The 25443-nt window shown below is 36.7% G+C and overlaps 1 protein-coding gene across 3 annotated transcripts in view; it reads right to left on the bottom strand.

Moving 5' to 3' along the window:
- Ctnna3 (catenin alpha 3) overlaps nt 1-25443 on the bottom strand; it is a 1449584-nt gene that overhangs the window by 35350 nt on the left and 1388791 nt on the right. For all 3 annotated transcript variants that reach the window (XM_034524718.2, XM_076917155.1, XM_034524719.2), the window contains one exon: nt 19322-19456. In XM_034524718.2, coding sequence (XP_034380609.1) covers nt 19322-19456 — 135 coding nt within the window. The remainder of the gene's footprint in view (nt 1-19321; nt 19457-25443) is intronic.

Raw genomic sequence — 25443 nt, 5'->3', positions numbered from 1 at the left:
AGACATTGAATGCCACATAATAATGGGAGGGGGATGACGTCTACATCCCACTCTCATAAGTGGACAGGTAATCCAAACAGAAATGAAACAGAGAAACGACGATACTAATGCATGTTATGAACCAAATTGTTCTTACAGATATCTACAGAACATTTCACCCGAAACAAAAGAATATATCTTCTTTTTTGGCACCTCATAGAGTGTTCTCCAAAATGGACCATATGATTGGGCACAAAGCAGGCCTCAACAAATACAAGAAGACTGACATAATCCCATTTCATCTTAACAGATCACCATGGATTAAGGCAGGACTTCAACAACAGAAACAACAGAAAGCCCACATATTCATGGAAATAGGACAACTTCTTACTCAATAATCTCTTGGTCAGGGAAGAGGTAAAGAAAGAAATTATAGACTTTCTATAATTCAATGAAAATGAAGGCACATCATACCCAAACTCACGGGAGACAATGAAAGCAGAAGTCAGAGGAAAGTTCATAAGAGTAAGTGCCTTCATAAATAAATTGGAGATATCTCATACTATCAACTTAACAGCCCACCTAAAATCTCTGGAATGAAAACAAGCAAACATACCCAAGAGGATTAGAGGGCAGGAATTAGTTAAACTCATTACTAAAATCAATCAATTAGAAACAAAGAAAATATTACAAAGAATCAACAAAACCAAAAGCTAGTTCTTTGAAAAAATCAACAAGATAGATAAAACCATAGCCAAACTAAGTAAAAGCTACAAAAATAGTATGTAAATTAAAAAATAAGAAATAGAATAGGAGATATAACACCAGAACTGGAGGAAGTTAAAAAAAAATCATTAGGTCTTACTTCAAAAGGCTATACTTTGCAAAAATGCAAAATCTAAACTTAAACTAAAGTTAAATCAAGATCAGGTAAACAATCTAACTGGTCCTATACCCCTATAAGGAAATAGAAGCAGTCATTAAAAATCTGCCAACTAATAAAAGCTCAGGGCCAGATCACTTTAGTGCACAATTCTACCAGACTTTCAAAGAAGAGTTAATACCAATATTTGTTGGGAGCTGTTTGCTGCTTCTCTGAAGCAGATACTAAAAAGAGAGGAAAACATCTACCTGCCAGGCAGAGTCAAGACAGGTCAGGGCCTGTTGGCATATTTCCTGGCCTGCTGTGATACGGAGCAATAAGAGAAGATGCACCTGAGTTTCAGGGCTAGGGGCTGAAGATTCTATTGACCTTAGTGTAAAGAACAGAGGTTTTGGGAATGGGAACATATGTCTTGTGTACATTTTAGCAAAATTGTTTCTGTTAGCTTGTGGCTCTGCTTCCCATGGTACGATAGTATAAAAACGCAATGAGTAATACACTTCCTTCTAACTTGGTAATGACCTGCAGCCCTCCCATTATCTGTCTCTTACATCATTTTTTTGTTTGTTTTCTATCTTTCTTATAATCATCATCACTTCCCTCTCAGGGGACTATTTGACTTTGCACCAGTAGAAATATTCCACAAAAGAGAAACAGAAGAAAGACTATCTAAGTCATTCTATGAGATCACAGTCACCCTGATCCTTAACCATGCAAAGACCCAATAAAGAAGACTGAGCCACCAACCAAAGAACTTACATGGGATGGAATGAGGCCACTGGAACATATGTAGCAACATGAAGCTCTGTCTCCACGTCTGCCTTATCTGGCCTCAATGGGAGAGGATGCACCTAATCTGGCAGAGACTTTATGTGCCAAGATGGGGGAATACTCAGGGGGTTTCCATCCTCTTAGAGGAGAAGGAGAGAGACTTTGGGTGGGAGGGAGTGGGAAGAGGGAGCAGTGTCTGGGGAGCAAATGAATTAATTACATACTTTACAAAAATATGTAAATAAATAATATAATTAAATAATATGTAATTAATTAATTAATTAATTAAAAGAATATTTTAAAAGCCCACAGAATACCCACTTATAGGAGTGGAAACTTGTATAGCCAGTATGGAAATCAGTGTGGTGGTTTCTCAGGAAGATGGAATTTGAGCTACCTCAAAGTCCAGTTATACTATTCTTGAGCTTCATGCTACTATAGAGACACTTGCTTTATCATGTTCATTGTTATTCTATTCACAACAGCCAGTGAATGTAAACCATAGATGTTCCTCAACAGGTGAGTGGATAAAGGAAATGTGGTACAATAAAGGAAATGTGGTACAATAATTCAGTGGGGTACTACTCAGCCATTAAAAGAAATAAAACCATTAAATTTTCAGGTAAAAGGATGGAACTAAAAAAATTTAATCTGGAGTGAAGTAATGCAGACCCAGAAAGAAATATAGTATGCATTCACTTATATGTAAGTGAATTGTAAATTATATATCTTAATTATAAAATTAAGAGCAAGCTACAATTAACTTTAAAGGTTAGGTTTAGTGTAAAGAATTGGCAGTGGGGGAGGGCAAATAGATGTCCTTAGGAATGGGAAATAAAATAGCAATGGATATATGGGGGACTGAAAAAGGGGGATCAAGTTGCAGGGACATGAGGGAGAATATATGGGGAGAGAGAGCTGAAATTGAGGTCCATTTGAAGGGAGGTATAGAAACTTAATGCAACAAAAGCTTGTGTGTGTGTGTGCATGTGTGTATGTATGGTGTAAATAAGATCACCAAAGGATAGGAGATACAGAGCCTCCAACTGAACATTTTTTTGTCACCAAATGAAGCTTCTCATGCTGGGATCTGGTTATATCTAATTGAGTTGTTAGCTAAAGGGCTCCCATGGGAATCCTCAAACAACCTGACCATTGTCAAGACTATAAGTAAAACTCTTCAGAAACTGACAGCAAGACCCTATTACTGAAGACATTTACACAACTCATTGAACATGGAGAAGTTGAGCTGGTGTCTATGTAGAGCCATCATCTCTATGTTATAGTGTGTTTAGCACTTGCAATTTACCAAAGAAAATGAAAATACCAACCCAGCCACAAACCCTTTGATCTGCAATCCTTCCCTGCCTACAAGATACTCTAGCGCAGTGGAGCCACAAAGTTTGGGGGAGTAATTAATCAATACCTGACTTGACTTAAGGCCTATTCCATGAGATGGAACTCATACCTGACACTGCTTGCATGATCAAAACCATAAGACTAAATAACCCAAGTACCCAGGGTAAAACTAAATACTATTGTTCTTAAAAATATTAGCAATAGAATGACTCCTAATTACATTCTGTTATGCTCATATATCAGTGCCTTGTTCAACCATCGTGAAGGAAGCTTCCTCCTGCAGTAGACAGAAATGCAGAGACCCACCACAGACAGCATTGTACATTAAGTGAGAGACATTGTAAAACTCAGTTACAAATGAGATATCTTCATTAAATCCAACCCCCCCAGGCCTCAGGAAATCTTGTAGGAGGCAGAACAAGTTGTAAGGGTCAGAGGGGAAGGAGCACACCAAGAAGACAAGGCTTTCCAAATCAACAGGAGCATGCACAGGGCTTGCATAGGTCTACACCCCTTCATTCAAAATAAACATGGTTTCCAGTTTAGTGTTTATGTGATATTCTTGAGTGTGCTAATGAATGGGTCTCTGATTCCTGTGCCTTCTCTTGGACTCTTTTCTTTCTGGGTTTTAGTTTAATCCAATTCTGATATGTTAGTTTTGTTATATCTTATCATGTCTTATTTTATTTTACTTTATTATATTATTGTCCCTTACAAGGTGGTTGGTTTTCTAATGGGAGACAGAAAGGTTATGAATTCAGAAGGAGGTAGAAATGAACTGGGGAATGAAGGGGAATTGGAAACAATAATCAGAATATATTATATAAAAATCTATTTTCAATACAAAATAGAAAAAACTTCAGCTTATGAAGACAAACAAGATATACAGCTTCTCTGGTAGGACAGCTGAGGTCCTCTGACCTTTATATGCACACACACACACACACACACACACACATGCACACACACATGCATACACACACATGCACACATGCACAAGTGCATGCACCTGCATAAACACACGGACATTCACATACATATTTCTGCACACACAGATTCACTCTATTCTTTCTTCCTTAATGTGACTATAATGGGATTAGAAGGTAGTGTGGTAGTACCTATCTTATTGGAACCTGACTCAATCAGCCTTGGACTTTTATAAAAAATATTTACAACCTAAGCAAAGGAGAGAAAAAAAGGAGTAAATGCAGCATTTAAAAAAAAAAAGCATAATTTTTCCATATGCCTCATTTTCTAGACCTGACATTTCTGGATATTTTATTGAATAGAGAATGCTTACTTTATGTCAATTCTGCTCATTTAGTTTGTTTGTTTGGATGGTATATAAAGTGTGTGTACATAATACAACATAGATGAGTACATTTAATTGAGATTTATTTATAAAGTGATGCATCTGGATGCGTCTCTGTATGGAAGTATGCATGTGTCAATGCAGATGCCCACTGAGAAGAGAGCATCAGATTCCACAAAGCTACAGGAGTAGGCAATTGTAGAGTCCGGGCACTGGCTTTATGTCCTCTGTACAAGCTGTACACATTTGTAACCACTGAACCATCTCTCCCTACTCAAGATGACTCTTCAGAGTATCAATGTTTGTATTAAACTTCAGAAAAAAAAATCCTACACTCATCTTTCCCAGTCAAGTAAAATTATCTTGGCAATAATTAAAATTAAGGCTTGCAGCAAGATAGGTTCTGTAGTGTTGTGAAGGTCAGCTGGAGACATAATGGAGCTGGGGACAATAGCAAGGGAGGGGTTGGAATTCAGAGAACAGAGGAGACCCCAGACATCCACATCATCACTTTCCTCTTAGCAATGTGCTCCTGCCTTGAACTTGTAGAGAGGAGCAAGAAACCAGACTTCAGGGAGGGCAGAAAAACTAAACAGAAAGAAGACAAGCATGAGAATTTTATATTTCCAAGCTGAAGTATGTCAGACTTGTGAGTCCATAAACATGCTACTTAGGAACACAAGCTCTGTGGTCAGAAGACTCAGGTGTCCAGCCGGTTTCAATCGGGTACGTATGTCATCTGAGGAATGAGTTACTTAACCCCAAATTTTGGCTTTGATTTCAACACTGTGGAAACAGTGCCTTACAAATTGCTTAAAATGCTAAAATGACAGTAATATAGAAAAAGTAGGAGGGGGAGAAGGAGGAGGAGGAGAAAGAAGAGGAGCAGAAGGACAAGGAGGAAAAAGAGAAAGAGGAAGAAGAAGAAGAAGAGGAGGGAGAGGAGGCAGAGAAAAAAGAGGGGGAGAAGGAAGAAGAAGAAGAAGAAGAAGAAGAAGAAGAAGAAGAAGAAGAAGAAGAAGAAGAAGAAGAAGAAGAAGAAGAAGAAGAAGAAGAAAAGAAGAGGAAGAGGAAGGGGAGGAGGAGGAGGAGGAGGAAGAAGAAATTAAAATAGTTTTTTGGTATGTGACAGGTCCCATAGGGTTGCTTTTATCTTGCTTTTATCTTTCTCACTGCTAAGGGCCGTATTATTTTAGTGCATATTGTCATACAGATTCAGAGACAATATGTTTTCACGAAGGAGATATGTAAATCATGACTGTACACTTCCTCAAATACTGTTGATAGGTTTCACTAATGACAAATACTGCCATTTTCTCAACAGGCCTTAGACAAACAAAAATCCCCAAATGATATTTACCAGCATGAATCCTGTATGGAAGGAACACATTCCTCTACCAGCCTTACATGATCCATAGATCGAAGAACATAGACTATATGGGTGGCCCCTGATGGTGTAATTATAGCTCTGTGGCAGAGAAACCTCTTATAAAGTGTATGAGAAAATTTTGGAATCAACTCTAGTAGAGTGTGCTCCCAACCTTCATCTTATTAGAGCAATAAAAGCATGCACAAGTAACTAAACACCTATAAAACTATTTATATATGCATCATTTATACATATACACACACATACACACATGCACAAATGCATGTGGACACATGGGCCAATGCTACGTACACAAGTGTCCCTAGATATTGTAGTAACAAAGCCATTTTTCTGGAAAGCTCTCCAATGTCAGAAAGTCTGCAAGGGTACATTTTTACAACATTCTGCATGAATTAGCATGGATCTTTTCCCTCTCTCAAACCAGCCCTCCTGACACTGCTCAAGTAGTTGGAGTAATTTACTGACCTTACCAAAGAAGAGCTACCCAGGGCTGCTCCGGGCTCCATTTGTCACCCTCCCCTTTCTTTGCAGTATGTTTTCAGGCACTTAGTACCATTAAGAAAAATTATGTCATTCATGGCTTGTACCTGGCCTGGCTCCTGCTCCCAGGTGGAGCAGCAGATGCATAATGGGGCCATTTAAAAATGCTACCTTAGAGAAAACAGCTCTACAAAATTAGTGAGACGATGCCAAGCTGCTCTCTTTCTTTGCTTCCAGCATGAGTTATCTTCCAGAAAATCGAATTACTGTACCAACCATGGAGCAGCACAATTAAGAGGGAAAGATAGTGGAGAAGCATAAGGCAGCATTCCATAGATGATGACAGACAGAGCGTACAAACCAAAGCATGCCACTCATATGTCCAAGTGTATTGAGCCTGAGATATTTAGTTAGTATATGGAATGTTTCAGATTATCCCCAAGATTCACATGATAAACTAAATGTTAACTCAGCAGGAGCTCAAAAGAGAGGTCTAATTAAATTAAGTTGTATTAGGAAGAAGTTGTTTCATAGACTCCAGGAAATCATTAAAAGAGCAAAGAGAAGCAAGAAAGATAATGAAGGATGTACACAACCGTGTGTGCACTTGTATGTGTGAGAGACACAGGAAAGCTATGACCAGAGAACACAAAGTTTCAAAAGCTCTTTGTCTTAAAAATTATGAAAAATATCATTTGCCATGGTTAACAATAACCATCTGTATTTTTAGGCATGTTTTAGCATGTTGGTTTTAATTCCATTTTAGTGACTGGCTGCAGATAGGAATGCACACACGTGGAGCGGAGACATTCATGCAAGCAAAACACCTACACACCAAAACAAAAATAAAGAATCCTCTGCATGTCTTGTTTTCAGAATCTTGAGTGTTATCAGAAAATTTAGCCCCAAATCTTCTGTGACCCAAGGCTTGACAGCACGCATCCTCCTGACATCTAATATCACAAAGAAACAATAGACAATATTTGCTCACACAGGTTGTCGGGGTTATTGTTTTTTTTTTTTGGGCTGTATCCCCAGAAAGCAGCATTTCTGAGCCATATTATTACAAGTCTTTTCTGAGATACATTCATTCAACTTAGACTTGCAGAAACTTCATGTTTAACCACTGAAAGATGACATTGGTTTTCATGTAGCCAACTGATACCCTAGTAGTATTTAACTAGCAGAAATCATCATCTTCAAATTTCAAACCTGATAAGACATCATCTCTCTCAATAGCCACTTATACTATCAGTAGCAATGACTAGTTACTAGAATTGTTCACTAGTGTCTGACTCCATATTTATCTAGAACAAATGTATCCTAAATGTCAACACTGGTTCAAAATCTGTCACGATCTATTATTAATTTAGTTTCTAACTTTTATATTGTTTTTGCTTTTTTTTTAAAAAAAAAAAAAAATCCCTGCAATCCTCAGAATCAAGTGAAATGAAACTGTATTTGTAGTAAAATGTGTCACAGATTGTTGTTTTTCGGCTCGTTTCTCTTCCTTACTGCACTCTTAGAGAACAGAAAGCTTGTCTTGGTGTCAGGGCAGGAAAATGAGAATAAATATGTGTCAGTATAGAATGACACAAAGGGCAGTAACTGGAACCTGAATCTACAGTTCAACTAACCATGTGATATTTGGCAACTTATACTCATTACTTGTAAACCAAATTCCATGTGTTTCCTTGTATTGCAGTTAAGAGGATATCTATCTATCTATCTATCTATCTATCTATCTATCTATCCATCTATCTATCCATCTATCCATCTATCTATCTATCTTCACCTATATATCAATCTATATCTCTATGTATCTATCTAACTACACACACACACACACACTCTCACACACACGTCAATAATTTAAAATTAGTCACCAAGTGGAAAAAGTTCTCCTGACACCTCATCCCTATCAGTGAAGGAGTAATGATAAAAAAAAAATATTATGATGTTACAATGTTCTATTAAGTTGGTATCTATGAAAAAATGTATGAGAAATATTTGTTTACCTGGTTCTGTTCTTAAGAAAAGGAAAGAAAAACAATTGGAAAAGCAGATGGAATCAAGGAGAACACTGTTCATCTCAGCCAGAGGTGAGAATTTTGCCTAACTTTGCAGGGGTTACAGAACTGCATTTTCAAGCAATACCTTGAATGGGCCGTCTAATATTTTGCATTCACCTCATAGTCATGGGCTAGTTACATAAGCAGCCCTTGCAAGGTGGTTATACAGAACCACTCAGAGGACCTTCTAGAGCAGGGAGTGACTATGAGATGAAGTCATCCAACACCCAGTCACTGAGAGACAGAAAAAAGCCAGCTAAAGAGGCATACCACCATTTTCAAAGTTCAAAGATTCAGGGAATCTTGTTGAACATTTTGCAATGTATGAGACAGCCCCCTCCCCATCAAGTAATTATCTAACTCTCATAAGCAGATCGTGCAAAAGATGAGCAATCTGGACATAGATAAAAGCACAAGAAGCCAGAGTTTGATATCAGTTCCTAACAGTTATTGATTTGCTATTAATATCATTTAGGCTTTAAATCATGAAGAAAAGGCCAACAAGGTGGTTCTGTGACTAAAACACTTACTGAAAAAGTCTCATGACCTAATTTTAATCCCTGGAAACAACCTACAGGTAAGAGGAGGGAAGACTCCCTAAGGTTATCCTCTTGCATCTTTAATGCATAAAGCATTCCCAAATCCACACCACCTGTGCCTCCCTCTCTCTACTTCCCGTTCCCCATGTAAACACTTGCCATGCATTTGACACTAATAAATAAAATTAAAAGATAGTAAATTATGAAGAAAGAAGTGTATGTAGGATTTTCGGATAGTAAACCCAGAGAAAGAGAGGGAGAGAAGGAGAAATGGAGGGAGGAGGGAGAAAGAAAAAATGGATGGAGAGATCAGGAGAAGAAAGGAAGGAAAAAGAGAGGAAGTGAGAAAGGGGGGGGGGGGCATTTATCTCTTGACTAGCATGACTGTCTATCATGCACCTCCGAGCAGAAATACAGCCTGAGGTCAGAAAGGAAGCGACAACTTGGCATTCAATCCACACCAACATGTCTTTGCGCACACAGTTTTCATGCCTGCCTTTCTCTGCACTGTAATGAATTCTGAAATGAACATTGTTCTTCTGGAAGCCTTAGCCCCTTGCTGCTTTTCATCTCTCTCGTTTGCATCTGTGATTTTTTTTTATACTAGATTTCCAACTAAACTCATAAGCATCCAAATGCCTGCATGGCGAGTTCCTCTTACTTTGATGTGTATTTTGCCTAATGGGAAACTGGCTCCATCCTACAGTTGTCAAATGAAACTTGCTTACCTCCTGGACTTTTCTTCCAATGGGTCTTTGAAGTTCCAAGTTTCAGGTTGCTTAGCATATAAGAAGCACAATTAATTTCTTCTCTCTTTACTATGGGGTTGATAACAAGCTAATTCCATTTTCAAGAACATAGTTTTGCAGTCTAAATGTCTGTTATCAATGATAACAGAATAAAATAGAATAATTCAGTGTCTGTGTTTTGAATCATGCAAGACTATTAAAAATAACAATCTCTAAACTATCAGTAAAGACATTATGCCCACTTCCTCTATTTCATTCCTCTTTGTAGGCACTGATTTTTGTAGCTAATCCAGATGTCTGATCTTACCTCTCTCTGTGACTAAAACTAAGTATCATAAAAAAATAGAACACTGGTCTTCCTAAGAGGAACATCTCAGGAAAGCAAAGTCAAACCAGTAGTAATGTCACAAAGAAGGTACATGATACTGGTTTGATATGTGTGTATCAACTCTTATATGTTAATAATTGCCAAGAAAAATCCCTAATGCCTCACCTCTTACTCTTGCTGATGAAGATAAAACAATACTGTAGCAGTGCCTTCTTAAAACAAAATGAGGTAAAAGATTCAGCTCTATATGCTTTAATGCCATGTGGCAATTGTTGTAGAAAAGAATGTTTTGGGCAAGCTAAGAAGGACAAAAGGAACAAGGTCAGAAACTTAGGAGGAAGGAACCAAGATGAATACATAGAAGAATAGAGAAGGAAGTTATTACTGTCTAGATTATACTCTGGTCTTGTCTTGGAGATTGAATCATTGTACTGATTCTGTAATCTGAGCATGAGTTGTAGTCAATTCGTCTTGCAATTCCTGATTCAACAAACCCTTTCTGACATTAATATTATTTTTAATCAGTGCTTTTCCCATTTTGCAATTAAACCAGACCCTAGCCCTGGACAAAAGCAGACACCATGCAGCCGGGTGTTATGATACCACCTCCAATCACACTACCATAAAATTCACTGGGAATAAGAGGGTATTTTCAATAATTATGAAGTAGAAAACATTGTAAATTTAATTTTAATGTCTATTTTTAGTGATGGTTGTTAAATTCTTTAACCTCTCTTATAGCCCACCAGCCACCAGAAGTAGTAGGGGGGAAAAAAAGGATATGAAAAAAGTAGACCTGTTTAGAAAAATTCTTTGGAGCAACTCCCATCTGTGTTGTCTGGAAATTGGCAGTTCAGTTCACAGAGCAGCTCGATCCATTTTGCAAACACTTCATGGATACATCAGCAGTCCAGTTTGGTAGAGTTGGAATAGCAAGCACAATAGAAAACACGAGTCAGATAGCACTACCTAGCAGAGACAGGCAGGCCTCAGCCTCAGCTCAAGTCAGCAGGAGGGGCCAGGTTCAAGAAGAACACCAGGCAAAGTTTTCGGCTGTGCCTCTCTCGGGGAATCAAAGATCAGTGAAGATGCAAGACCAAGTATTACACAGCTATTTCTATAAACATGCCTAGCTCAGCCTCTGTCACTGTCTGTCCAGTCTTATTTATATCCCTGTAAACATCATATGCTCTCCATGGGTCTTGCCTCAACCCATGTCTTGCCTTAGCACATGCATCTGTCTCAGCTGACATCACTCTGGCAATCAGCCCAAGTCCACAAAAGTGGCAACCCCCCCAAACAAACAAACAAACAAACAAAAAACTACAGCACACCATCAGAACTTGTTTGATGTTTTTCTCTATGGAGTCCTGACTAAGAAAGCTCAACTACATAATATAAGGCAGAGAAATACATGTAAGTCCTTGGCAAAGAATCCTTCATCACGTGTCCTTTTATGTGTTTGCTTTAACAGAACATCTTTTCTCCTGTGTCTGCTTTAGTAAAACATTCCTACAGGAGTCTGTCTAGTCTTTCTCTTGTTTCCATTTAAAAAAAAAAACATTCTTTCATATGTTTGCCCCAGAAAAACACCATCCAACACAACTGACTTTCCATATATCCCTAAAGGTTCCCCTTCAGAACTTGGTACTCAAGATTCTGGTCCTAAGTCTACTGAGACCTACCTCTGTGTCCTGGGAGAAGTAACTGAAACACCTACACCTATTTCCACATTCATAGAGATAAGGTAATTACAACATAAAATATCACTACAGTAGTTCCAAATGTTACTGCATCTGGATACACTATAGAATATAGCAATTTCTGATTAGAATGGTTTTAGAAATCAACCAACCAATGAACAAAACCTACACTTTAAAGCATAGATTTTTAATAAAAAAACTTTTCCTCTTTTCTCCTTTTTCTTCTTCATTCCTCTCCCTATCCACATTTCCTTTATTTCCTCTTCAATTTTATACTTCGACCCTATGTCTTTTTCATGATAAATATTTATGCTTATTTTCAAAATCTTTCTTGTTTTTCTGTTTACTTATTGTTTTTCCATGCCTAGACAAATGGATACACTATATTGGGAAAGCTCATTAGATAATCCCCTAATGCTATAACATGGCATGCACATTAGCTTACTAGGTTATTTGTATGGACTTGGTGGCTTATGATCTGTGGACCCTGGTGGCTCCTTTGGTCAATAGCTATATTCCTGCTGATGCTATCATTCCTTAGTTGATATATAGTGCTCCCTGATGTAGGCCAGAGCTCAGTTGCAATTGTCTGAAATTTTTTCAAATATTGCTGATCTTCTCTCTCTTTCTGTCTCGATGGATTAGTTTCATATATTTCTCTAATTGTTAAAAGTGTGGCTTTGGCACACCTGCCTCGGGGTAAGAGAGAACAATTAAACACATTAACGGAGAGCCACAAAACACAGGAGTTACATAATTAATCAATTTTAAGTAGTATAAAATTTGGCAAGCTAAAAACCTGGCATCTAGAAAAAAGGATAATTTTGAGAGTTTAAACCTGTTCACAATTTGATTTTCCCCCTGAATTTATATGTCTACACACAGTAGACTATAACAGTGTTTATTTTTTATCTTTTATGACATGCTTCATACAATTCAACAGTTATCTCACTGGCTACTGTGCTTCCAGAGACTAGAGGTACAATTGAGAGTGTTTTGAGGGGACTGACTTCTGGTAACCCAAGTACTGGATAATCACTTGGAGGTTATAATCTTTCTATTTTTCTTATTTAAGACCCTCATAAGTCAGAGTGGCTGTGGAGACTGAGCCCTTAGAACCTGTTTAGCATTCTAGGCACTTCACACATGGCAAGTCTTTTGGGTGACTCCCTTGTGATCTGAGAGAAAGCACTTGGAAAGTCACTGCGATTTCAGATTCTTGTGCTAGAGGATAAACTGGCTTGGGCACATTCCACCACTAAGCAATAACCTGAAGCACATATGAGCATACAGCTTCTCTGCCCTCTATCTCAGATCACTGTGGCTACCTTAGGCTACTTTCTCTACTGAGTAATTCAGAGAAGTGATTGAGGGGATGGCCATCTTAATTCTGTTTCTCCAATGAAGTTTGGGCAGAGAACTCAAATTTCACTGTTAACAGAGGGTGTGTTCAATTTTATCAGAAGATGGGATCTAGGAGTAAGGACCTCGTCAACTCTCCACTCATATATCTTTATGTGTGATTATATCTTAATTCACCTCAGTCCAAGCTCAGACAGAAAAAGCTCTCTCAATGTCCAACCCCAATCCCTCTAATGTTTCTCTTAATTCATCCCTCTCACTCCCTGAAAATATTATTTTCCATGTTATTGTGTGGATTCTTCATTGGTTTCTTTGTTTCTCCATGCTTCTTATTTTTTACCTGAGAATCCTTCAGTTAATTACATTTAACATTATATAAGTACCAAAGGATAAATAGGCTTTCAACACACCTATAATTCTGTTTATTTGGGAACACCTCTTATACTCGCACTTCTTGCCAACCTATTTGATGGTCTCCCCCATGTCCTAGTCTGATCTTTTCTCTTTCTCTGCATTGGTTCTTATCTCACCTGACATCATCAGCATCATCTTATTTCTGATACAGGTTGACAAATACAGCCAGGTACTTACTAAGAATAAACTGAACATGCATTCTTAAGGCTCAGGAAACATGAGTGGTCTACATCATTTATAGCTACCAACTCCTGCCTAGTGACACATTTAAGATAGTAAAGAACACTAATTTTCACAAGAGATTCTATCTTTTAGAAAGCAGATGTTTAAAACATGAGCATGCATGGATGAGTTTCTGGTTTTCACAGAGGAACGTGCTAGAAACTGTTAGTTGCCACCAACACTCACCCTTTTCTTTATGAAGCAACTGGCTACACAGAGGAAAAGATTTGCATCCAGGCATTATTTGCATCCTTTGTCATTGGGAAAGCTCTGCCTGTTAATATCCAGTGAAAACTGCAGCCAGGATTGTGTGCTTCAGTTTCATTCATTTTGACTGAATGTTTTTCTTTGGCTCAGATAATAATGCAACCAAAGCCAGAGATACAAAGTAGAAGGAACTTCCTGACTTCCTGAGGACTCGCCAAACCTCTGGGAGACACTACCTCCCAATTTGGTTAATGTTTCAAAATAAACCTGTATATACTGTGAAAAGTCTCCTGGAATGACACTATGGAAAAATCCGATCTCAGCAGTTTCTTTAAATCCTTCTCCAGCACTCATTTAATTAGTGGTTCCAGTTGCTTCTCAGACCCTTCTTCCCTAAGAGCCATGATTGCATGCATGCCCAGGTTCTCCTGGACCTTTCTCCCTTCAGATGTTCCATTGCCACCTAACTTGAATGAATAAAATTGAACATGTCTACCTATTCTTCTAGACATGATGCTCCTACCATGTGTATCATTTCATGTTGCCATTGCTAGCTAAGCTGCCAACGCCCAGAACATTAAAGTCTTACCTGTCCTTCATCCTTAACATATGACAGCATATTGACCTCACACTTCACATGCTCACCGAGATTTCAGAAGAAGAGGCTTTCTCACTCCTTTGCTCTGAATCATATTAAAGCAAGCCCTTACAACCCAGTGGTTTTCCTCCTAATACCCTGTTGTTGATCCATCAGTAACATCACATAGTTAACTTCCAAATGCACAGATCTCATTGTGTCCCTCTCAAACTTAAATTATCTCCGGGGTGAAGTCTGTTTATTCCCACTCCACAACACACATGCAAATAGTATGAGTAATACTATCTTCAGTTAAACTACTCCGCTGGCCTTCATGAATATTATATAGCTACCCTGTTGTATCCTCTTGTCTTATTTTCTCCTCTGCCTGGGTCTCCCTTTGTCCTTTCTCCAAAAAAAAAGCACATCTAATTGCCACTGAATAGTCAAGGCCCAAATTTAGATCAGGCAACTTCTGTAGCTTTCTCTTCTGCACTCTGCATACTGGAAGAATTAATTATCCCCTTGACTATGTACAACCATGTACATCTGTGCACCTTCCTAACACAGGGTTTGTTCCATTGCTTTACACTGATGCTACACACGCAAATGTATTTTTATATTACTTTTATAGTAAGTAAGTAAGTAAGTCAGTTAGTTCATTAGTTAGTTATTAGCTTTTCATGATAGAGTTTCTCTGTGTAGCCCTGGCTGTCCTATAATTCACTCTGCAGACCTGGCTAATGTCAAACTCAGAAATCTGTCTGTCTCTGCCTCCTGAGTGCTGAGATCAAAGGTATGAGCAACTACTGCCCTTGTGTTACTTTTGTATAAACTTGGGCATCATAAAAAACCCACAGGCTAAGCCACTATAGTGGCTTGTAGTCCACATGTATTAGTGTGCTTGGCACAAAAAGGAGCTCAGCCCCTTTTCCATGATTTTAATGAACTGTACCTTGGTTTCTTATAGTTAAATCATGCAACTTCAAGATAAATGTGTATCATATAGACTTACAAATGAGAGGTTATGGATTTCAATTTGATGGTATACTATGTGCATGTATTTCAAATAATTTCATTTCATTAATTCAGCTTCTCTGCCCTAACCCTTGGAACTCACAGAATATATTCTGCCTATTCATTTCAGAATCTCAGCCACTCTAGTGAATGCTGCAGTTTTAAATACAGAATCTGTGTGATATTTTAAAATGAGTTTCTGTGCTTTTAGAAGCTTGGTTGAGATACCTCGTAACAGTTTAGTTTTCAATTTAAAGAAGAAAAAGAAAAGGCAGACATAAAAGAAAACAGATAAAGAAAGGAAACAGGTGAATATAGGGTCACTGAAATATCCAAGCAAGTAGATAGTTTGGCACACAAAGCTGAAGTGTACATTGAAAGCTTTCTGAGTCTACCTGAAGGCAGATGTCGAGAATGTAAAAGGGGGCATGCTTTTCTTCTGGCAGATTTATTCTTCTAATGGAGAATTATGATCAAAATGATGACAAATAGCTTTGGGTTCATAATAATACATGGACACATAATGACTCCACTTTTAAATGATAAAGCCCAGATTTTAAACGGATCTGGCCCATTCTGTCTATACAATATGTGGTTCATGAATTTGAATCATCACATTGAATAATAGTGAATATAATGCCATTTATATAGTTCAAGGAGATTGCATTTTTGGATGGACAATGAGTGGCCTTTTTAAAAAAACAAACAAAGTGTAGTTCATTATTGAAAACGTTTTTTTTAAAATATACATATATTTTGATGATATTATTCCCCTCCCCCAAGTTCTTCCAGATTCTTTTCCCTTTTCCTGCTCTCCCTTTAAGTACTTTCTCTAAAAACTAAAACAAAAACTCAATAAAAACAACCCAACCCCCAAAACTAAAACTAAAATCAAACCAGAAAAAAACCAAAAACAAAGTAAAATACCACCATCAAAAAAAAAACAAAACAAAAAACAAAAAAGAAGCAGACAAACAAAAAAACAAAAAACACCCACTAAGTATAACCAAATAAAAGTATACATAAAACAAAACTATAAAGTCTATTATATGTTGGTCAATTACTCAAGAACATGAGGCCTGCCTTGGTGTGCGTGTATGTGTGTGAATATATATATATGAATGATATGTATATGTGTATTGTATATGTATATATTGTCACTCCATTGGAGAAAACTGTTTTCCCACTCCCAGTAGGTATAAATGACAGTTCAGTTGTTAACCTTTACCCTAGTGGTTATGTTTTCATTTAGTCATTTTTAAAAATATGACAAATATACAATAGTATAAAACAAAACTACCACATGAAAGTGGGGCAGGATAACACAACAGAAGGAAAAGACCCCAAAGAAGGAAGAAGAATCAGAGACCCACTCATTTGCACACTTAGAACTCTCATTAGAACATCATTAGTTCTCATTAGAACTCTCATTAGAACATTAAACTGGGAGCCCTGTTATCAACGCAGAGGACCCGGTGCAGACCTGTACAGTCCTGCGTGCTCTGCTTTAGTCTCTGTGACTAAATTTTTATAAACATAATTTTGCTTATGTTTACTTGGGGTCCTCCACTGGCTCTGGCTCTGGCTCTGGCTCTTATGATCTTTCCACTTCCTCTTTAGCATGGTTCCCTGGGCTCTGGGCGGAGGGATTTGTTAGAGACATTTCATTTAGGGCTAAGTGTTCCAAGATCTCTCCCTCTCAGCACTATGCCTAGCTGTGGGTTTCTGTATTTGTTCCCCATTTTTTGCAGGAGGAAGCTTTTCTGAAGTATGCTAAACATGACATTTATTTATTAGTATAAAAGTCATGTATTTTAATTGCTGTGTCAAGACTAGACCTGAGGACATGCATCACATATTTTGAGAGGTCTTCTCTGGGTGAGATGAAAGCCGTACCATATATTTGGAAAATAACATTTGTGTGAACTTGAACCTTATAAAGATGATGACTGTGTGAAATATTGAACGAGAAAAAAAAGGACTGGCTGTCTAATAATTCAGAAATGGAGCTCAGAGAGCTTAATATACCTATGTAATATGCTCATGAAAATAGTCACAATGATCTGGACTATAATTCTTTAATGTTTAAAGATTGGGCAGGTGACACAACATTCAGTAGAAACCAAATACTAAATTTTGAATCCAGATCTTTCTCTGTGATAGCAATGTGCAGTATGTGACATAATAGCAGTATTACTGCTACCAACATTGTCCTCACAAGCTGGACTAGAGTCAATGTCCAAATACAGTATTTCCTTACCTTGATATAGTTATTCAACATCATATGTAAAATATTCCATACATTTTAAAAGACACTGTGTTTAAAACTTTGTGCAGCATATAAATAAGAATTTATGCTCTTCTCTTCATGTTTAGTGTAGACTAAACTACAATTTTTGGTGGGTTACATGAATTAAATTAATTTCCTACTTATGATGTTTGCAATGCACAGCTGGTTAAAAACTATATAATTACACTGAAAGTAAAAAAATATCACAAATATCTGCATAATTTTCTCTGGGCTATAAATGAGTACCCATGAATATGTGTACATTTCTACCTAGATATGCTGATATAGTTTATATGACTTTTGATTTAGTAAACTATATTTTCTTTGAAAAATGAAAGGATATCAATATTGATATTAGTCTATGTACTTTTCTAAAATTTGTGTATCATGCAAAAGACAAATCTTTATTTTTGCCTCTGATGTTTACTGGAACAAAAAGCAAGGCAGAAATTCTAATTCTTTCTGAATCACCTACTGTTTTCTTACAAGCCTCAGTTTCCTCCAAGATTCAATGCTGGGCAACAGAAGAAATAAAGCACAGAGGTCTCTGACGGGAAACCCCAAATTTAACATTTACTTTATGACCCCGGAGAAGCTACTTAACCTTTCTGAAACAATTGATTCAGATATTAAAGAAAACAAAACAATCAAATAAATGTCTCCCTGGAATGCAATTGTAATGACTGAGCTTAAATTTAGGTCAGAGATAGATAATCAATAATGATTAGTTTCCTCTCTGTGTCCTCGATGATAACCTTTGCTTTTTTTCTAACTGCATTTACTTCAAGAACATCAATACATTAAGAGAAAGTTCAATGCTAGGATGTAGAAGGATGAGAGGATGCAAAATACATAAGGATACTGGTACAGCTTTTTAAAAGATGCTCTAGCAATGTGGCTTCCTAAAATGTTCATCATGCTTTACTTTAACTTAAATTTATAATCTTGGTACATGTCCTTCTCAAAGTCACTGATAACTGGATCCAATATAGACATCAAATATTTTATTACCATGTCTCCTCTAGAGAAATGATCTAATGTTATTAAAAGATGAGCAAAAGCCACCATACATTATTTCTACCGTGGAAATTTAAAAGCAGATTGAAACTCAAGGCCACCAAAGAATTTATGCAAGTTCCTTTAACCAAAAATATTTATAATACCCTATTTCAAAAATCACATATGGATTTTTTTTTAATCTCAGGACTGGAACTTTTGTGTTAGAAAACTAAATATGTAGAAAATGAAAACTAATAAATAGTAATAAACTAATAGAATTAATCTATGCTTTTATAGCCCCATATTTTAAAATTATACAGAACTCATCTCAGATTTCTCTCTGTGCACATGATAAAGCTTGAAAACTGTTTCATATGAACATGAATTTCTTACCAAGGTAGTATCCAAAAGCTAATATATTCCTTAATCTCTGAAATAAAAATAACACACACACATATATATATACATATATATGTATATATACACATGCACACACATATACATACACATACACACACACATATATACATATATTTCGAAAAGAAACCTGGCAAATGTTCTTGCTTGATTAATTACATGTATTTTATACCAACTGTGAGCTGCACCATGGTTGCTCTGTTTCTAGTGTCTTCTGTGTAACAGTGGAAGTGACAGGCAGTACTACTCACAGCTGATACGATGAGCTCTCCCCCCAGGTTTTGGATTTCTGCTTTAACTTGACTGCAGATTTTCAGCTGGTGGGAATAGAATTTTATCTGTTCCAGGTAAGCCAGCAAGTCCTGTTTGCACGGTGGATCTGGACACTGCAAATGTATCAGAGATGAAAATAGAAACAGTTAAATAAAGAAGAGATACATCGGAGTGGGCAGTACACAAGCCATGGATACCTTACAGGGCAGCATTTTTTTTTAAGAACCATTTCTCATTCCAGCCCAGGTATAGTCCCATATCCCTTATTGGAAAGCTCCAGTTGAAACAGTTTCTTTGTTCTTCAGTGGTAATCACTAAGTTTATCCAAAGTACTTGTTACAGGAATTTATAGATCTGAAGAAATACATACTGAGCTGCCTCCAATTCATGACAAATTCTTGAGATGATGCTTTTGAGTAGACATGAAGAAATAGTAACAAGAAATTGCTCTATCAACCAGAATCATTGTGAGATTATTCCTTGGAATGCATAGTTTTCTACTGTCTTCCCTCTGATATTTGTATGAGGATACAAAATCCACAACAAAGCAATAATACGCTGTATTATTTTCAGCTTTAAATGCTCTCAGCTGGTACAGATAAAGGGAATTATTTTTACCTGAGATTACATCTGTAGATGCAGTGCTGGTAAGAAGCAGAAAACTCACAGGGTTTAAGATGTTGCAAATCTCCTTTTCAATAACAGTATCCCTTGGTGTTTTATTTTCTATAAGGAACTTCTGAGAAAACAATTTTGTTTTTCACTACAATAGGAAAAATATCTCAGGATAAAGGTGAGTCTTTGTATTGTCTTCCACATGAACTTGGATGCTTAAGAAGTAGTTTCCTTACCTTAATTCTATTATTAGTGACATTTCATAAGAATATAGACATGAAAAAAAGAAGCCCATAAAGAAATTTATTGCTACAGCACTTAGAATGTAAAAAATTTGAAATAATGCAAAATAGTTGCAAGAAGCAGTGTGAATGTCTGTCTGCATTCTGTGATACTGTACTGTTTAAACCTATTTTTAAGGGCTGGAGGGATGGCTCAGTGGTTAAGGGTGCTTGTGCTTGCTGTCCTTGTAGAGAATCTAAGTTTAGATCCTTGAATATATGCCAGATAGCTCACAACAACCTGTAGCTCCCAGTTTCAGGAGTTGTGACACCCTTTTCTGGATTCTACAGGAACCCACAGACTTAGGACATTCACTTACATAGACAAACACATATGTATAAACAAAACACTAGATAATAAAACACTTTAAAATGCTTTCAGATTATAGGAGAAAAAACTTTTCAGTGGTTGAAGGCTAAAATCTCAGAATTTCAAGAATCCCTTCAATTAAACTGTATTAAAAATATATGGATTTAAATAAAACATCCTGAAAAGGAAATCTATGAAAATGATCAGTGGATATGATACAACAGTCTTTATTTTCTTCATATATTTCATCAGCATTGAAGAAAGTATACAGTATGTCCATAACTATAAGATGTTGTTTAAAACCTTTAGATCAAATTATATAAATTTATGAGTTAAAAGGTAGGCTGAACAGACACCAGTGAGCTATCTCAATAGCAAGGGCACTTGTCACCAAATCTCATAACCAGAATTCAATTCTCAGAACTCTCATTGTAGAAGAGGAGATCAGACCCTTGTAAATTATCCTCTGACCTCCACATATACATTGTAGCGTGTGAGCCCTGCCCCCACCACCATAAGTAAATAAATGTAAAAAAACTGATATGAGAAAACAATAGAACTTCTCATGAATATTTATATTCATCTAGGACATTCATCCTTCAAAATCTACTAAGGAGAAGTCCTATGACCCATGAAGATACCAAAATCCAAAACTGCTCAGTTCATATTAAATAAAATGGCAAAGTATTTATGTATAACCTAAAAAACCCTCCTGGTAAAGTTTAATTATATCTATATTACATATAAATAATTACAACAATGTAAACAGTATGTGAATAGTTGATGCACTGTATTGCTTGCAAAATAACAGTCTGCAGGAAAAGATAGTACACATATACCTTCAAATGTCTAACTATACAAAATTTAATTGAGTGGACTGAATTGGTAGCTACAGGACTCATATGTATAGAGGGGTGACTTAGAACTCAGATGAGACATGATTGGGAAATTCCTGAGAAGTTTATTCCATTTTATATTTGTTAAATACTTTGATCTACATATTTCCAAGTCAGATGCACAAGAACATGGGAACTTGTTACTCCATGTTCATAATACTCAATAAAGGAAACAAATATATTCCTTTGTAGAAATAATTTAACCTGCTGACAGAAGTAGACACATGCATAGAGTGGTGAGCACATGATCATCAACACGGAGGACATTAAATATGATGGCAGAAGAGGTTGAGATGATTGATATATTTTTCACTTATTCACTTTACTTCCTTCTCACTGCCCCCCTCTAGATCACCCTTTCCCACAAAGCTTCCCCTATCCTTCCTCCCCTTCTACTCTGAGTGGGTAGGCCCCCCCTTGTTATCACCCACTCTGGCACTTCAAGTCTCTATGAGGCTGGGCCCTTCCTCTCCCACTGATGCCAGAAAAGGCAGCCCAGCTAGAACACATCACATGTACAAGCAACAGCTTTTGGGAAGCCCCCACTCCAGTTGTTCGGGATCCACATGAAGACCAAGCTGCACATCTGCAACATATGTGCAGGGAAATCTAGATTCAGCCCATGTATGTTCTTTGGTTGGTGCTTTAGACTGTGAGAGCCCCAAGCAAGGGTAAAGGTTAGTTGACTTTGTTGGTCTTTCTGTGGAGTCCCTTTCCCCTTTGGTGCCACAATCCTTCCTCCTATTCTTCCATAACAGTCTCCAACTCCATCTACTGTTTGGCTGTGGGTGTCTGCATCTGGTGTTTCTTAGATTTTGAATAAAGAATTGACTAACAGTGGTCTACAAATCCATAATGAAGATTACATTGTAGTTAAATATAACAAAACAAGAAAGAGAAAATGGCATGATAAAAGAGAAGAAAATTGAGGATCTCCTTTCCCACCTACAAGGCTATCCTCCCCTACATAGACAGCTAGAGCCATGGGTCCCTCCCTATGTGTTCCCAGGCTGGTGGTTTAGACCCTGGAAGCTCTGGTTTGTTAGTATTGTTGCTCTCCTCATGGAGCTGCAAACCCTTTCAGCTCCTTTAGTCTTCTCTCTAACTCCTCCATTGGGACCCCTTTGATCAGTTCAATGGTTAGTTGTGAGCATCTGCCCCTGTGTGGGGGAATATGAGGGTGGGGAGGTGGGTGGGGGCACATCCTCATAGAAGCCGGAGGAGGGGGGATGGAATAAGGTGTTTCTAGGTAGGGGGAAATGAGGAAAGGGGATAACATCTAAAATATAAATAAAATATCCAATAAAAATTAATTTCAAAAAAAAGAAAAAGAAAAATCAAACTGAAAAAAACTAAATAAACTTGGACAAGAAGTTGGTCTCATCAAATGATCTGTATCACAGAGAAGGACTAAAAAATTATGCTACTGGTTACCAAACACCAGACTTGACAGTCACCTGTATTCCAGCTCTCATATTGCATTTGCTCCTAAGCAACTCTCTGTATTTTCCCTGCTATATATCGTGTTGGTTATACTATCTAATTTGCAGTGTCTGCTGGCATAGAAAAATCATAGATTAGGGGAATTAATAACATACGAGCCTGGGTTTGGGAAGCCTGTTCTTGTACTGCTATCCTCTAGTTTGCTATTATGCTATTAATTTTCAATTTCTTTAAGAATTGTGGTAGATAACAATACCCTGACCTTTAGGAATATACTATATAATGCATGCAATTTTGGCACCAGTGTTGCACTGTGTTGAATTGCAGCATGAAGGTTACAACATCTCAACTTAATTCTCAGGTTCAAGAAATGTTACGTGATGCAGACAAATAAGTTTAGGTGAGGGCATTAGTAGAAGATCTTATATGCTATGCTACACAAGAAAAGCAAATTTTATATTTCAAAATGTTGAAGGAGAATTTAATCATATTTACTTGATCATTATATTAAATTATTATTCTACATGTCATAAGCTTACCCAATTAAATAATCAGGTAAAGCAATTAGAAATTAAATGTTTAAAGGCTTTCAGTTCTCTTTGTAACTAGATAACAGCAATTTGTTAAGTAATGAACTGTGCCTTGTGTGTATATAACTATTCAGTAGTAAATAGAGGAAGATAGAAATGGGAAAAGGATAAGAAAGCAAGCATCAAGAAACAGTCTTGAATTAAATAGCCTTCATATCATCTGCACATAACTTTTAAACTGCACAGAATGAAACTAAAACAGTCTACCACGTATATTTATATTATGACTTAACCCAGTAGGTACTAATAAATCCTAGATTTATATAATGTAGAATTAAAAGTTGTCAATGAACATTTTGATAGTCCATCAGAAAATTAAATGAACAGAGTAGAAAGATTCATGAAAAATGTTGAAGTTTTAAAATTCTAGATTGAATAAAACAGAGAGTAACGAACATCACCAGTAAAACCTTTCACAATATTTACAAGCACTAGAAATTACTTGGCTTTCATCATTCTACCAATTGTGTTCTAAAAATAGTTTAGATTATTTAAAGTCTAACATGTGTGCATATTTGTGTATGTATCTGTGTGTTTGTGTGTGCACATGCATTCTGCATGTACGCATATGTATGCATGTGTGTGTTTATGTGTATATGTTTATGAATGTATGTATGCAGGTGTGTATGCATGTATGTGTGTGTTTGCTTGCATGGGTATATGTGTGTGTGTGTGTGTGTGTGTGTGTGTGTGTGTGTGTGCAGGTTGGTTTGTGTGTGTGTGTGTGTTTATGTAAAGAAACAAGTGCCCATTAATGGGTGACCTCCAATGAAGATCACTAAATTAACCCTATCAGATTCTCAATCCCCAGTATTGATCGTTCAAAGCCACATTTGTTCAGAACAGATGTCATCCTTAGAAACTCTCCAGCTTGACAAGGTGTGAAAGCTTAAAGACTGTTATTCATATTTACTAGCCAATGGCTGTTTCTTCGTTTCTTGGAAAATATCAAAGCTGTAGAGAAGTAATTTGGAACTTTTCTTCCCTCCCACATAATTAGAATAATATTAAAATGATGGCAAGATTTAATAATATCAAAGCATCAATTCTACAGTTTAAATTAAAGAATAAAAAATATGTAAAATTAAAAATTATGATTTTTTTAACCCTTATAGTTATATACTCTAAAGCAAACAGGAGAACAAAGCTAAGACATATTTAGCACGTAAGGATTCTTACTATACACATATCTGTCTAAAATATTATACTTTCATTTTCTACTAATATTTAGTCTCTCTCATGAAAATAACTGCAATACAATTCAAAAATAAGGCAGATTGTATACAAGAGTAGGTTCTGTCAATTTATTAGATTAAGAAGTTCTGAACTTCAAGATGATCAAGTTTGTTTTTAGACATAATCACTAACTTTTGTATCAGAAACTCTTAGCTTCAGTTCTTGCACAAGAAGTACTTCAGATTTGGGATGGTCTCAGATTTTTAAGAAAATTTATGTAGTCTTTCCCTTTTGTGAACTCTTGCTCAGAAAATCAGAAATTTCAAGCCCTGTGAAATCTAAAACTATTTGAGAGCCATGCTTGCTTCTGGAGTTTCAAATGATCATTATACAACAGATTAATACAATTTTTTAACTGTTTAAAGTAGCAAGCTATTGATACAAGCAATGCACACTCAAGGAATTAAAAAATATACTTTATTTGGGCAGTTTTCTCTGACATTTGTTCACTCTCCATTATACCCCCAAATATATTATCTATCAGATTAAATTTTCTCCTGTTCCCACAGAGTATGTATAAAGAGAGAGATGAGACAGGAGCAATCATACTAAAAAGTATCTCGGACTATATGGCCTATATGCAAAATCAAAGTGGTATTTCCCTTCTAGAGAAATATTAACCATGAGGTTAAATATGATAATAAATATATATTAAATGCATTCATATTACACTCCTGTATTAATTTCTCACTATTCAGATAACTTTATAATATGGGCACTGCTTAAATA

Source organism: Arvicanthis niloticus, chromosome 20, assembly GCF_011762505.2.
Source record: "Arvicanthis niloticus isolate mArvNil1 chromosome 20, mArvNil1.pat.X, whole genome shotgun sequence".
NCBI classification, from domain to species: Eukaryota; Metazoa; Chordata; class Mammalia; order Rodentia; family Muridae; genus Arvicanthis; species Arvicanthis niloticus.
Note: the sequence above shows the minus strand (reverse complement) of the source record. Positions and strands in the feature narration are given on the sequence as shown.